The sequence below is a fragment of the Salmo salar genome, chromosome ssa11, assembly GCF_905237065.1.
Source record: "Salmo salar chromosome ssa11, Ssal_v3.1, whole genome shotgun sequence".
In the NCBI taxonomy this organism is placed as follows: domain Eukaryota; kingdom Metazoa; phylum Chordata; class Actinopteri; order Salmoniformes; family Salmonidae; genus Salmo; species Salmo salar.
Window position 1 is genome coordinate 92369179 of NC_059452.1, and position 15795 is coordinate 92384973.

General features: G+C 41.2%; 3 protein-coding genes across 3 annotated transcripts; all 3 read left to right on the plus strand.

Moving 5' to 3' along the window:
• Nucleotides 1-1825: 1825 nt before the first annotated feature.
• LOC106563630 (uncharacterized) lies at nucleotides 1826-5068 on the plus strand. The gene is made up of 5 exons (XM_014129385.2): nucleotides 1826-2018; nucleotides 3263-3521; nucleotides 3683-3716; nucleotides 3878-4160; nucleotides 4344-5068. Exons 1-5 carry the CDS (start codon nucleotides 1976-1978, stop codon nucleotides 4688-4690), a joined length of 966 nt encoding a protein of 321 aa, XP_013984860.1. The 5' UTR covers nucleotides 1826-1975; the 3' UTR covers nucleotides 4691-5068.
• Nucleotides 5069-7169: 2101 nt separating this feature from the next.
• Nucleotides 7170-8679, plus strand: LOC106563631 (B9 domain-containing protein 2). Its single transcript, XM_014129386.2, has 4 exons — nucleotides 7170-7278; nucleotides 7532-7645; nucleotides 7754-7879; nucleotides 8021-8679. The coding sequence occupies exons 2-4, from the start codon at nucleotides 7558-7560 to the stop codon at nucleotides 8332-8334; spliced, it is 528 nt and encodes a 175-aa protein (XP_013984861.1). The 5' UTR covers nucleotides 7170-7278; nucleotides 7532-7557; the 3' UTR covers nucleotides 8335-8679.
• A 1595-nt stretch (nucleotides 8680-10274) lies between these two features.
• On the plus strand, nucleotides 10275-15293 carry LOC106563563 (transforming growth factor beta-1 proprotein). Its single transcript, XM_014129261.2, has 8 exons — nucleotides 10275-10492; nucleotides 11008-11763; nucleotides 13098-13367; nucleotides 13595-13672; nucleotides 13787-13937; nucleotides 14172-14322; nucleotides 14477-14587; nucleotides 14729-15293. Exons 2-8 carry the CDS (start codon nucleotides 11424-11426, stop codon nucleotides 14774-14776), a joined length of 1149 nt encoding a protein of 382 aa, XP_013984736.1. The 5' UTR covers nucleotides 10275-10492; nucleotides 11008-11423; the 3' UTR covers nucleotides 14777-15293.
• The last annotated feature ends 502 nt before the right edge of the window (nucleotides 15294-15795 follow it).

Below are 15795 nucleotides of genomic sequence, written 5' to 3' on the forward strand. Positions count from 1 at the left end.
TTATTATCTTAGAGACAGCAGACTTTACACATGCAAAAACAAATGTATAAGACTACTTTTTTATCATTAAAGTTATGTCAATAAAATCAATCTAATTTGAGTGGCAAATTTCACTCCTCAAAACTAGCCGGATGTGTTTCTAAAATGAGGAAACAGCGGATTTAGTAGTTAATAGAATTTACGCAGCAGTTTAGGAGAATTAACGTAGTAGGTTAGGAAACCGGTTAAGGTTAGCTAAAACGTTCTCATAACCTGCTACGAAAAGTCACTTTCGGTCGTAGCTGTACTCCATCTAGTCACAACCCTATTTCATGGCAACATAAAAAACATACAACATACAGTACATGGGGCATTGCTGCGCCCTTGTGGATGTTCTTAGAATCACAACACTGCAATAAAATGTCCTAGGCCAGAACAGCATAATCTCATGCCATAGCAGTGCTCTTCAATCATAGTCCTAGCGGTTCATCGATGGCTAATACTACCTGATTCAAATAATCAACTAATAATTATGAAGCCTAAAATTAACCTTGTTTGACGGTGCTGGGCCGGAGCAAAAGCCTACACACCCTGTTGGTCCTCACAGCCAGGCTTGAAAAACAAGATGTTATACATGATCTGAAAGAATATGCTAGCATATGATAAAGGATGGATGCGCGTATGAGAAAACTTAATGTCAGTTTTCATTGTTAAAGTTGTTATGAAAAACAAACAAATAAAGTGTTTATCTGCAGAGATGTGAATGACTGTTATCCTGCAGCAAAATGCTTAATGTCTGTTCCATGTATGATATTTTAAAACCATATGGGATTTATGCTGCAACATTCACATAGGTTATTAAAGATTAACATGGTATCAGTTTGTCCATTCCCATTTCCCACAAACCATCTGTGGAGAGATATAGCAATCCCTAGCGGCCGCCATAATCTGGGGTCAAAAGACAGTGAGGGATTGTCAGTGTGATCTCATCGCACCCCACCACAGGGGGTTGTTGTTGACTTCACATAAAAGTGTTAATGGGATTAAGATTAAGAAATACACCAATTATTGAGGATTTAAATCACTGAGTCATAGTGCATGTTTTATTGATTGAGAACTTATATCACTGAGTCATAATACACGTTTTATTGATTGAGAACATAAATCACTAAGGTCATAGTGCATGTTTTAGTGATTGAGGCCTTAAATCACTGAGTCATAGTGCATGTTTTAGTGATTGAGGACTTAAATCACTGAGTCATAGTGCATGTTTTAGTGATTGAGGACTTAAATCACTGAGTCGTAGTGCAAGTTTTAGTGATTGAGGACTTAAATCACTGAGTCATAGTGCATGTTTTAGTGATTGAGGCCTTAAATCACTGAGTCATAGTGCAAGTTTTAGTGATTGAGGACTTAAATCACTGAGTCATAGTGCATGTTTTAGTGATTGAGGCCTTAAATCACTGAGTCATAGTGCAAGTTTTAGTGATTTTAGTGCATGCAAGTATCGATAGGAAATACTATCAAGTGGCTCAAGAGAAGAGAGAAGCTGGTGGTTATGCATCATGTCAGTAATAGCACAATAGACAGTACAGATTATATGTGCTTTACCCAGTGAATGAGTGCTTTCTCTAATTCTATATGCATGAGTGAAAATGTTGCACAAATGGTTAGGCTATAAGTCATTTTGTAGGTTAGGAATTTTGCATTAGATTTGACCATTCATACTTCAGTATTATACTTTTGATTTGCACTGGCATGTGTTTTTTATGTGATTGTACTTGGCTTGCCTAAGGACAGTAAACCCAATCTCATTCCAAGCTTCTGAACTGCCCCTGTGTGGGATGCTCCAGCTGAATGGGGATTATGCCTCGGCACTAAAACATACCAAACACACACAGGCATGCTCACTAGCCCACTTTGCATCCTTCCTAAATACAGCCATTGCTCTCTCCATCTCTTGCGCCTTGTCTCTCATGGAGGCTAACCTTTAAATATGAGTGTTGCAGGGATTCACCGTGGATTTCTCAGGAAGTATGGTAAGACACTAGGTCTCCTCTCTTTTACTTTCGTTATTTTTGTTAGGTAGTAATAATTGGTAGGTTGTTACTTTAATTATTATTGTAATGTACATTTATTGATGTTTTTTTTAAATGTATTAATTTCTGTAAAATAATGATTATCTTTAGTTGTGTGTTTTGGTACAAAACTGAAGCCTATGTAAAATCCATAGAAATATTTATTAGATGATGGCTAGCATAAACAGACAATCTTCTTTTGCATTATGACAACGGGGAAATGTTTTACAGTCTATGTCCGATGCTAAGCTAGATCTATTGAGCTTTACGGGCATCAATACAGCATGTATAAATTGACTAAATACAGGACACCTAGTGGTTAAACTCTTTGGGCCAGTAACCGAAAGGTTGCTGGTTTGAATCTCAGAGCTGACTAGGTGGGGAAAAACTCTGTTGATGTAAAATAAGTGGGGCATGTTCCATCAACATACCATGCATTGCATAACGTGGAATTAGTTGGGCAAATGCAGAGAAAAATAGTGCTTTGGAGTTCTGGCACAGACAATCTAGGGCAGGAATAGATCAAGAATAGATTACTAGATCAGACCACATCAGAGGGTGTTCAAACTCATTTGTATCAATTAACTAGGACATGGTCATATGATGCAGTCAAATGCCATATGCTAGTGGGCTAACAGCTGTTCAGACTGTCTCCTGTCCTGGACTGATTGTCCTATATGCTCTGATGAAGTGCATCACTTTGGTTTGCAGATGTAGTGAGTGGATCCAGATGTGTGGCACTGTTTATTCTAGTTCAAGTGCACGCTATAGGCAGTATTATCTGCTTGGTCCAGCCCCCCCTTGATCCTCCAACCATGTGACTTGTTTTAATCCTAAAGGAGGAGAGAATAGGAAGCAGAGAGTGGACATGTTTGAAACCACTGGCACACTGCTTCCATCATTATCATCATCATTGTGAAAAAGTTAGTTTAACCTGGTACTGCAGTGGGCTAAATCAGGGTCCCACAGAGTGTTTCTTAGTAGTCTTAAACAAATCTACTTTGAAACAAAAGTATACACCTAACACACATGGTTAATCCTGCCATCGTGCTTTGGGTGTTAAATATTTCTGTTCTGAAAAATGTATGTAGTCCTAAGTGCCTCTAAAGAGCTTCGTCTTTGTTTGTTCCGCTCTCTCACCATCCATCATGCACTCTTCCTGCTTCCTGTCCCCTGCTCTACCAACCTTCACCTCTCACTTCCAGGTGGCTTTATGTTCAAACAATGGAAGGAGAGGTACCTCATATTGACAGCTGACGGCTGTGTGTTGGTGAGTCGCGATGCAGTGTCCCCTCCTGACCAGATGGTGGCATTGCAGGGGGGCTGTGAGGCCATCGTGGAGGGCAGGGAGATCCTGGACCTGCCCAAGCTGCCCTCTGGAGGAAGCAGGGACTGCTGCTTTGCTCTGATCCTGCCTCAGGAGAAGTTCCTGCTGCTACTGGCTGACAATGCAGAAGACTGCAGGTCAGTTGGCAGAGCAATGTGCGATAGAGGCTGGGGTGGGATGGGATTACTGGAGTTGGCAGCATTGTGCAGTGTCAGCGATTTACTTTCTTTCATCTCTCGTTGATGAAACTATGTTCTGAGTACTACTGAAGTAATAATGTGTCATATTTTCTCCTCAGTCAATGGGTCAACATGCTGAGGAAAGTGCGAGAGGTGAGTCTATGCCTCCTTAATTTGAATCTTAATTCGCCCTCCTCATTTGAACAAACTGGGAATATTGTCAGTGATGTGACTGTGAGCGATAGCATTGCAAGATGAAGGGTATTCTTCCTCAATGATTTGATATCACAGCTATACACTTTTCTACTCTACAGAGTGTATCGTCACCAATGTCCTCCTGTAGACGCCATAATGCTTCGACACGATGCATCACTGACAGAGACCCGCTTCCAGACCCCATTTCTGACAAAGATCCCCCAACTCCACCGCTCAGTGATATGGAGATCTTATCTCCTGGGCCAAGATACCCTGGGCCAAGATCTTCTGGGCCAAGATCTCCTGGGCCGAGATCTCCTGGGCCAAGATCTCCTGGCTTAATCTCTGTTGGGCCAAATTCTCCTGGGCCAACCACAGGCGACAATCAACAAAAGGAAAATGGTGAGAAATACGGGACGTACGGACATCGCTATACAAACTTGTTTATGCAATTTTGTCTCTGAATTAATTTACCCACTGTCTACGTGACTGTTTAAGTTTTTCTTTGGATGAGTCTGTAGAAAAAAAAGCCGTAGACAGCAACTAAGGATGTGCATGACACTCTCTCTCCACCCTCCACCACAGGCCAGAAATCTCCCCACATGAAGAGGGACAAAGGGACTAGTCGTTCAGTGGGCTGTCTGCGCCATGGCACCAGCCATGATGCCCAGGCAGTGAGGGCTGTGTATCTGCTAATGGGAGGGGCCGCTGCTTCCTCTGCCATGGGTTACCTGGGTGCATGCTCTCCTGCTAATCCTGACGTAAGGCCTCCTGACCTGCCGCCCACCACAGACTTCTCTAACCTGGGCTCAGCAGGGGCATACCACTCCTGCAACCAGACTGTTGTTGACTCTCCTCACTTCCACAGCTTTGACTTTGAGGGGGCAGACTCAGACTTTGATGCCTTTGACTGTGGGGGATTTTCATTCTAGGGGGGAAATTATGATTTACCTAACGTCAAGACTTTCAATCCTCCTGTTCATCCTTTATGAAAATACAAGGGCAATAATTGCCTCTTATTGTTGCCACCCTTTGTAAGTGATATGCACTGATGCAAAACATTTGAGCTATTTTATCTTATCTTTGATATAATTTATTTGGTTACAACCTGTCTACTGTCATCCTCTGGCTATGGAGAGAGCGTGGATTTCTTGATGCTGTTTTAAATAATGTAATGTAAGCATACCTTGTCTTTATAACTATTTGCCCCACACCTATCTCCTTAACTTTTGCTCTGCCATGTGTTAGCTAAGTTCATTGTCATTGTTTCGTTTCCTTATTTATATGTTGCTTAAATAAATGCCAGGGTTCGATAGAAAATGTTTGGTGCTTTCTTGTCTCTTTCATAACCATAGCGAGCAATACGCAGCCTTGTGTAGCCTAGCACACATTAATGCATCATGACATTAGGGGTGAGTGGGGTAAGTGGAGCAATTTTTTACATTCAGCGTCACTCTGTCAAGGGAAATATAGTATTATTTATTTAAAAAATATCTACATATATTTATGAATGTTGTGTATACCTGGAAATAATCACAATTCATGTAAACATTACAATTTTGAAAACATAGCTTGTACAGAAAAAGTGGTCTCTTGGCACAACTTACCTAGGTATGGGGTAGATTTAGCCGCCTACAAATGACTGTACTGAATGAAATATTACCACTACCTTTTTAAAACCCTGTCTATCTTTATTTCACAAACACAATTCAACACAATAACAATCACTTTCTTGTCTTTCAATCATTTTAAAGTGGCAATATGTAACTTTTTGGGCGACCCGACCAAATCCACATATAAATGTGAGTTATAGATCTATCATCCTACTTGAAAGAAAGTCTAAGAAGTGGTAGATCTGTTCTATGTGTGCTATTTCTATGCTTCCTGTTCTTAAGTTTTGGTTTTGCTCTATTAATTTCGTTTTTGAACACCAGCTTCAAACATCTGAAACAACAATATTTTTGGTTATGGAAAATATATTTCACAGTGGTTTAGATGTTACAATGATTCTCCATACATACTATAGTTATTTTGTCAAATAAATAGAAATTAGGCGTCTATTAGAGTTTTAGCAACCAGGAAATGTTGGAGCGATTTCTGCATAGTGCATCTTTAAGCATATTTCAATACAGGCTTATCACCTAAAAAAAAAACATTGTACTTTTTTTTTTACACTTGTGACATATGCCAGGCCCTGTTGTTACCTCATATCCCAGCGATAATACTTTGCATTACGTCTGGGAAGAAACACTGACATTTGCTCAACTTGCCATTGGCTCAAACATATTGGCTCATCTTACCCCATAGCCATTGGCTAAACTTACCCAAGGCAAACATTTTGACTATATTAGCCCACACAGCTACAAGGATGCACTTCCTGCTAGGCAGTGGTATGAAATACTTACGTAAAAATACTTTAAAGTAATACTTAAGTCGTTTTTGGGGGTATCTGTACATTACTATTTATATTTTTGACAACTTTTACTTTTACTGTCAATTTCACGCACTTATCAAGTGAACATCCCTGGTCATCCCTGCTGCCTCTGATCTGGCAGACTCACTAAACACAAATTCTTCACTTGTAAATTATGTCTGAGTGTTGGAGTGTGCCCCTGGCTATCTGTAAATTTAAAAAATAAAAAAAATGGTGCTGGTTTGCTTACTATAAGGAATTTGAAATTATTTATACTTTTACTTTTGATACTTAAGTATATTTTATCAATTACATTTACTTTTGAAACATAAGTATATTTAAAACCAAATACTTTCAAACTTTTACTCAAGTAGTATTTTTCTGGGTGACTTTCACTTTTACTTGAGTAATTTTCTATTAAGATATACATAGTTTTACTCAAGTATAACATTTGGAAACTTTTTCCACCACTGATGCTAGGTTTAGTGCAACATATTGAAGCTTATAGAGACCCCAACTGGTGTATAAAACAATCCTAAAATGATCTATTTTGGATTAGATACAAGCAAGCATAATCAAATCTCTAACACAATATATTAATTTGACTTGGTGAAAATCCATTATTTGGACATAACTTGCTTACCACTTTTTTCCCACGAGGTTTCTTCCTTCACAGACTACATGAAATGATGACCTCATCCTAAATATTTGGTCAAAATATGAATTTTGTGCGTTGTTTCCTAGAAACAAGGGTGGCGCACGCATAGACCATTTGGCTCAACTGACACCACTCTCCCCTACGTTACATATATTTTATTGATAGAAATATACACAGCCAGCTATACTATTGTGCAGTGTATGTGTAAGAAAACACTTCCATAGCAATAAACTAGTGGACAATTCATTTCCCTAGTTTCCTACAAGGTCATCCAAGAATCCATACTGACTGTCGAAAGAAGGGAACAGAGCAGTCAAATCTTCTATCTGTGGATTTTGAATGCGCGCTTTGCCTGCTTTCTATCGTCAGCTTCCGTAGTTTCCTGTTTGGTTTCCAAGGAAATTAGGATCATGGTGGCTTCGGTATTTTCATCTGAGTGAATCCTTGGGGTATGTTTTTTTTACATTATTATTGTTTTTCACTGTCAATCTTTTATATAAATTGTTGAAACGTTAGTTAATCAAACGTGCTAGCTTGCTAGCTAACCAACAACCATTTTGCAGGCCAGCTATGTTGACGAATGTATCTTTTGACCCTACGAGGCTAGCTAACGTTACTCTTAACTAACGTTAATCCCAGCTAACTAGTGACTGTAAACAGAGATTTCCACCAATTCAACGTTATTATGTTCTCTACCTGCAGGCAAAGAAGCTGCACAGATACCGGTAATGGCAGAGCTGCACATTATCGGTCAGATCGTTGGGGCTAGCGGCTTCCCTCAGAGCAGTCTCTTCTGTAAATGGGGAATTCATACAGGTGTTTTTCGTTATAATCAGATTATTTTATTGAGTATGATGTATACTTGACCTTATCCGTTATGGTTGTGATTCTCAGTTTCCAACAACACTTATCTCGTTATGTAAGGAGGTGCATGGAGACTTCTCTCTGGCCTGAAGGAGGGGCAGACCCAGGTGGATTTGCCTCAGACGGGGGATATGGCATACTGGAGTCATCCCATTGATCTGCACTACACCACTAAAGGACTGCAAGGTAACAAACTAGGTTCCTGTCAATTTCAAAGTAACAGTTCATCACAGACGTAAATCGAAAGCTAGTTACAGTATATACATAGTCACATCTACCAAGCCTAGTTTTCAGGGTAAGACTCGTTTGTCTTTTATTCCCCTTCAGGTTGGCCCAAGCTTCACCTGCAGGTTTGGCACCAGGATTCATTTGGGCGCTGTCAGCTGTATGGTTATGGATATTGCCATGTGCCCTCCAGCCCAGGGCACCACCATGTACGCTGTGTGACCTGGAGACCACTGGGATCCTGGCAAGAGCAGATAGCTCAAACCTTTGTGGGTGGAGGTCCCCAGCTGCGCTCCCCAGACCTCGTATACAGTGGGGCGGACAGATATAGGCTGCACACAGTTGCTATGGGCACTGTGGAGCTGGAGCTCGGCATCATCATGCGACATTTTGACAGATATGGTGTAGAGAGCTGAAATGTAGAGATGGGACAGCAAAGGGTGAATGGAGGGAAGCCTGAATGGAGCACTGTATTGTTAGTGGGTGGGGGCGGTGTGGATTTGGACCATATCTGCACCGGGGTACATAAAAGAAGGTCAGATGAGATATTTTGCCTTGTGAGATGCGTTGATGTGGCATACATGCTGAGAAGAACCTTTCAACACCATCTGCCTTCCCGATTGTCAATATTTTTTAGAACATTTCATATCATCGAGGTTGTATTTTAAACAATGCGAACAATTTCAGTTTGATACTTTTCTATGAATTCCTTGTGTTTTATATAGTAGAATTATGTAAATAAATCAATACAATGTACCAAACCTGATGCCTTTGATCTTTAACATAACTTACATCTTTTTGCTGTACAAATATTCACTCAAAGTTAGGCTTGCAAGTGCCATTACTGATAGGCACAATTAATGCACTCATCAATATTTTCTGTAATATTATGAAGTACTTATTATTAATGTTTGATAGTAGGTGGTAAACACAGAGTTGAGACAAAATATATTAACTACGAATATATTGTATCCATGTCAGTCTATTTGGATGATACTCTGTTTTTAGCACTTGAAAGTCTATTGAATTTAGCATATCAACCAGTTAACACAAGCCAACCAGAAAAGCTAAATTACTTCTATGCTCGCTTTGAGGCAAGTAACACTGAAACATGCATGAGAGCATCATCTGCTGCGGACGACTGTGATCTCGCTCTCTGTAGCTGATGTGAGTAAGACCTTTAAACAGGTCAACATTCACAAGGCCGCAGGGCTGGACGGATTACCAGGACGTGTACTCCGAACATGCGCTGACCAACTGGCAAGTGTCTTCACTGACATTTTCAACCTCTCCTTGTCTGAGTCTGTAATACCAACATGTTTCAAGCAGACCACCGTAGTCGCTGTGCCCAAGAACACTAAGGTAATCTGCCTAAATGACTACCGACCGGTAGCACACATCTGTAGCCATGAAGTGCTTTGAAAGGCTGGTCATGGCTCACATCAACACCATTATCCCAGAAACCCTTGATCCACTCCAATTTGTATACCGCTCCAACAGATCCACAGATGATGCAATCTCTATTGCACCATCTGGGGATATATATCTTTATACTATTGTCTGTACATATTGGTCCTAGCATTGTTGCTTCTGTCTGTAATAGACAGGGTTTATTCTTCTACGCCCTTTCACACCTGGACAAAAGGAACACCTATGTGAAAATGTTCTTCATTGACTACAGCTCAGCGTTCAACACCATAGTGCCCTCAAAGCTCATCACTAAGCTAAGGACCCTGGGACTAAACACCTCCCTCTGCAACTGGATCCTGGACTTCCTGACGGGCCGCGCCCAGGGGGTAAGGGTAGGTAACAACACATCCGCCACGGTGATCCTCGGAGCGCCAAGTCTAGGTCCAAAAGGCTTATAAACAGTTTCTACCCCCAAACCATAAGACTCCTGAACATCTAATCAAATGGCTACTCAGACTATTTGCATTGACCCCCCTCTTTTACATTGCTGCTACGCTCTGTTTATTATCTATGCATAGTCACTTTAACTCCACCTCCATGTACATATTACCTAAATGACCTCGACTAACCGGTGCCTCTGCACATTAACTCTGTACCGGTACCCCTTATATATAGCCTCACTATTGTTATTTTACTGCTGCTCTTTAATTATTTGTTACTTTTTTTTTAGGTATTTTTCTTAACTGCATTGTTGGTTAAGGGCTTGTAAGTAAGCATTTCACTGTAAGGACTACACCTATTGTATTCGGCGCATGTGACAAATACAATTTGATTTAGGTTCTTCCATGTGAAACAGCAACCCTATACTTTGAAATGGCAGATGTTTCACAATGCTGCACACTTCCTGGACTTAGAGCTTCCTACTGTTTTTGTGCAAGAGGACAGGAACTAGACAGAAAAGCAACAGGAACTGGAATGAAAAGATCAGTGGCTGATGATGGCTGCTGAAACTAACAACTCTAGGGTCTAATAGGGTAGATGGTTTTCTACGGTGTGTTGTTTTTTTCTTATTTCTTTGTTTTAGTCTGAAACGTTTTGATTGACTGGATCTGGATATAGTAGACTAGAGAAAGAGAAGGAGGCGGGCCTGAGCTGTAACTGTGGGTGAGTTAGATGACGCTGTTATGATGTCTACTCTGCTCTTTCATTTTTTTGTGGTGGATCTCTGTCTTGGGTGTTCTCTCAAGTTTAGCATGGGAAAGTGCATCTAGTGAATGACACAGCATCGGTCTTGGAACATTTGAAATGGTTAAGTAATTGAAGCAAGGAAGTTGTTTTTTTTACAACATTTCTTGTGCTTTATGCAATACGGTATGTTGTGTGCATGTATTTATGTAGAACTGGTTTAGACATTTACATTTGTCAATATTGTGCTCTTCTAGACTAATGATATGGCCCTTTGCTTTGGCTTAGTCTGAAGCAGTTTATCTGATGAAGGAAGTGAGTCAGCTGACTAAAACTTATATTCAATAACGGTGTAGGAAGAGACTGTCACATTTGCCAAAACAATTTGTTAACTGATTTGAACATAAATACATTTTTATAGAGAGTTGGGAAGACAGTTGAGACAACTTGACAATTTTCATTGAGATATTCCTCTGTTACTTTCCAAATCTCAGTTTACACAGGGTCTCCTAAGAGCTTGTTTGTTATTTTAAATTGGGTCCCAGGGACGGGGAGTAATGTGGTGATGTGCTGTAGTTCATTCATTCATGAATTGAGACTGCCTCTAGGGAGCACTGTGAGAGTCTGTGAGGCACCATGCCAGCGAGACAGTGACTCAGTTTAGGCTGAGCTCTTTTGGTGGTGAACTCTATGTGGTTCTCGTCTGGGATCTGACCTCGGCTCCAGAGCTAGCACCAGTCTCTGAGGAACTCAACTTGAGATACTGAAGCCTCCTGGGTTGTTGTGACAGCAGCAGGAGAAGTACATTGAAATCAGCTCATGCAACAGGCTCAAACAGGACGGTAAATCCACATAATAGTCAACTCTGAAAGCCTGCTGTCATAGACATTGTTCCTCTTTAAAGTGTGCAATGAGGGCAGTGTGTTTGATGCTGACTGCCTTATTGATGCTGGAATATGTGTGCCGGAGTGACACCATGTCCACCTGTAAGTCTCTGGACTTGGAGCTGGTGAAGAGGAAACGTATTGAGGCCATCCGTGGACAGATACTGAGCAAGCTGCGGATGCCCAAGGAGCCAGAGATTGACCAGGAGGGAGACACCGAGAAGGTCCCAGCTTCCCTGATGTCCATCTACAACAGCACAGTGGAGCTGAGTGAGGAGCAGGTGCAAACGTACATACCGCCTAATCCGGATGCAGAGGAGGAGGCATACTTTGCAAAGGAGGTCCACAAGTTCAACATGAAACAAAGTGAGTAGATATATCCATGCATGCTGTCTACATGCACACACATCCTGCTGCTTACACAGGCTCTGGCTTGTCAAGTTAAAGTGGATGCTTCTCTAGCCTCACTTCAGTCAAGTATAGGCGTGTTAAATGGTTGATGTGTGTAGGGGGATCTTCAAAGGTAGATTTAAGATATAAACAAGCTAGCTAACCACAGGCCTTCACCATGGTAATTGCATAGCAATGCAAAAAAGTAGGCATTGTGTATATTTTGCTTGTTGTCATAATCTTTGATCATCGCACCCATATTTGGAGTGTAATAACATTAGACCATATTGTCACTTACAATGTGGAGGGTAAGACAGATGGATGGGGCCAGTGGTTTCCTCTGACTGATTACTGTGTGCTTATTCTGGTTATCTGAATAGCTGGCAGGAAGGAACACTTGACTTAGTACGTGCTGTTAAATGACTCAGGTTCTGCCCTCGAAAATAAAAGGTCTGCTATCTCTGTATACCATGTAGCATCTGTCTAACTTTTCACCACCCTGGATTGAGGAGCGCAGGATGATGCAGAGAGCTTTGGTAGACATGCAAATTATTATTAAGGCTATTTCAACCTTGTCGCATGTCGTGAATAAGATACATTTGAAGTGGTGCTGTAGTTTATGACTGAGCAAATGCATAAACTGCAGTTGGTGGATCATTTTTAGGATGTACATTTGTATAATTATGTCCTTTAGATAAGGTTGTTGACTGAAAATGGGTGTTTCTTCCATTGGTTTACTGAACTGACTGCAATGGCCCTGTCTGCTGTATGTAAAACCACGGCCTGCGTCAACCTTTTACCTCTCCCTACCAGATGTTTCCTTCCCTTTGCTGGGTCCTTCCCCCTTTTTGTCTAAAAGACAGTATACATCGCTACAGTGTAAACTTGTTGTTCAGGCAGTAACTCTGAGCAGGTTAGGTTTGCGCCAGAAGCTCTCAGGACCGTGCCCTCTGATTAGATCCTTTTTGATGCCATTGGTTTATTGTAATACAGCAGCATGGTGTGATCTAGCTTCCAGAGCAGAGCCTCACTTCCTCAGCGTCCCTGTCAATGTGTAATTATTGTTACAGACTCACAGGGGTCATTTTGGCTCCGGCAGATAGCATTTGAGGCCAAACCTGAAACTGCATTCGCCTCTCTCTGAGAGTGCCTTTATATGACAGAATCTATCCACAATAGTTTTATTACCAGTACTATGGTAAAATGCAGCTTCTCTTTCGGTTTCTCTTTCTTTCTCTATACCCCCTCTCCCGCACTGACCGGTCCAGTAGTAGAAAGTACAAAAAATCATATTGACTCTCCTTTCCAAGGTGAGAACACCAGTAAGCACCAGATGCTCTTCAACATGTCTGAGATGCGGTCAGTATTGGGGACTGATCGACTGCTCTCTCAAGCTGAGCTCCGTCTCCTCATCAAGAACCGTGGCAAGATCGAAGACAACGAGCAGAGGCTGGAACTCTACAGAGGAGTTGGAGATAAGGCACGTTACCTGAAGTCCCATTTTGTCTCCAAGGAATGGGCCAATCGCTGGGTGTCCTTTGATGTTACACAGACTCTGAATGAGTGGCTGCAAGGGGCTGGTAAGTTACAATTTCCTTTAGGGTTGTAGATATAATTACATAACACAAACAGTATGTTGCAATACAGACAATCATATCCTGTTACAAATCTGTGTCTGATTGAAGTGACAAAGCATGTGAAAGAACTGTCCAACAGACTTTTACACCTAAAACAGTATACCTATTCCTTCAGGTTTAAAAATAAGTTTGATACACCATTATATTAGTATTTTTGCAACACTTTACAGGAGAGGAGCAGGGATTCCAATTGAAGTTGCCTTGTGATTGTGGGAAACAAATGGAGGAATTCCTCTTCGAAATATCAGGTATTTGCAGTTTACTCCATTCACTGTATTGAAATCAACTCAAGCCATACGTTTTCTGCCAAAACCTCCACTATGAATCTCTTGCCTGACAGGTGTCAATGTTTTATATGATAGGGATGAACAAGCTGAGGGGAGATACAGAAACACTAGCCATGAAAATGCCATCAAAGCCTCACATTTTACTGATGTCACTTCCTGTGGAACGCCACAGCCAGCTTAGCTCTCGGAAGAAACGACAAACCACTACTGAAGAGATCTGCTCAGAGTGAGACTATCCTTTATTCCAACGGCCCAAGAGCACATTTAGAACGATCAATTCATGTCTCTTAAATGTGTACCAACAAAGTTAATCTCTTTTGCCAGATAGATATACTGTAGACCTACTTAGAGGCCCTGTTAACACCCTCTTAACGCCCTGTTAGCTCCCTGTTAGCGCCCTGTTAACTCCCTGTTTGTAAGAAATAAGGTGTATAACTCCTAGATGTGTGTATCCCCCCAGCAAATCGGAGAGTTGCTGTGTGCGAAGACTTTACATTGACTTCCGTAAGGACCTGGGCTGGAAGTGGATCCATGAACCCACTGGCTACTTTGCTAACTACTGCATCGGCCCCTGCACCTATATATGGAACACAGAAAACAAGTATTCCCAGGTAATGCTACCAGTCATGTTTCTATAGACGTCCCTATTGTTAACTGTCTTTAAAGAATCTGTACAGTTGGGGTGTTCAGTATTCAGAAGCTGTATAGCCACGGGGGGAGATGGTCTGTTCAGTGAGATATCTAGTGTTGTTTACCCAACCACAGGTACTGGCTCTGTATAAGCACCACAACCCCGGAGCCTCTGCCCAACCCTGCTGTGTTCCACAGGTCTTGGAGCCCCTACCCATTATCTATTATGTGGGGAGACAACACAAGGTTAGTGAATACTGTATAGTTAGAAGTATCAAATTAAACTCTCATAACATCCTCACCGAATTGAAATCATAGTCAACACAGCTGCTGGGTTTGAATACTTATTTATAATGTCAATCCATTGAATGTACTTTTTTTTCACAGGTGGAGCAGTTGTCCAATATGATTGTTAAGTCCTGCAAGTGTAGCTAGAATTACTGCACGTCTCTCTATTTTCTTGTCCATTGTATTTCCTTGTACTCATAGAGATACAAAATGGGGGCTGATCCTTTTTGATGCCGCTGGTTTAGTGTAAAATGCTTGTCCCTTGGAAATCAGGATGTAGTCAAGACATTCATTTACGAAGGGTACTATTATAATTGTGTTTGGGTGGTGTCTCAAGTCTGCATTTTTCATTTAGCTTTTCCCAGCAGAGAATTTGTTTATGTTTAGTGATTTGTTAATGTTTTCTTATTTTATTTAAAATATATGTAGTGCTTTATGGAGTTTAAAAAAATGTTGTTTAGACATGTCCTGGGTGTGTCAATAGTCTTGACTAATTGTCACTGTGTTGCAGTATTTGTGCTCCCTGGTAAATATAGAGGAAAGAGAGAGGCTAAGACGGGATTAGTTTGGGTTTACTACTTAAAATAATGAATGTTCAATAGCATCAATGTCCTCTCAATATTTTTGTCATTATTCTCTTTTGAATAAATGTATCTGCATCACACCACTTATCAAGTCTTTGACAAGATGGGGCCGATAGAGATGGCAGCTTCGCTTCAAGCCCTTAGGAAACTGTGCAGTATTTAGTTTTTTTAATGTATTATTTCTTACATTGTTAGCCCAGAAAACCTTAAGTGTTATTACGTATAGCCGGGAAGAACTATTGGATATCAGAGAGACGTCAAGTTACCAGGACAACCAGCACTGCGACCAGGAATACAACTTTCCCAAAGCGGATCCTTTGTCTGCACCTCCCAGGGTATTTGAACTGATTCCAGAGGCCGACCCAAAACAACGCCGTTGGAGGAGAGGGTGCCGGAGCGGTCTTCTAGTGAGGCTTCGGATGCGCGCACACCACCCACCGCTTCCGAGTATATTACTCGCTAATGTCCAGTCCCTAGTTAACAAAGTCGACGAAATTAGGTCAAGAGTTTCTTTCCAAAGAGATATCCAGGATTATAACATACTCTGTTTCACAGAGACATCGCTAGCTGGGGACATGCTGT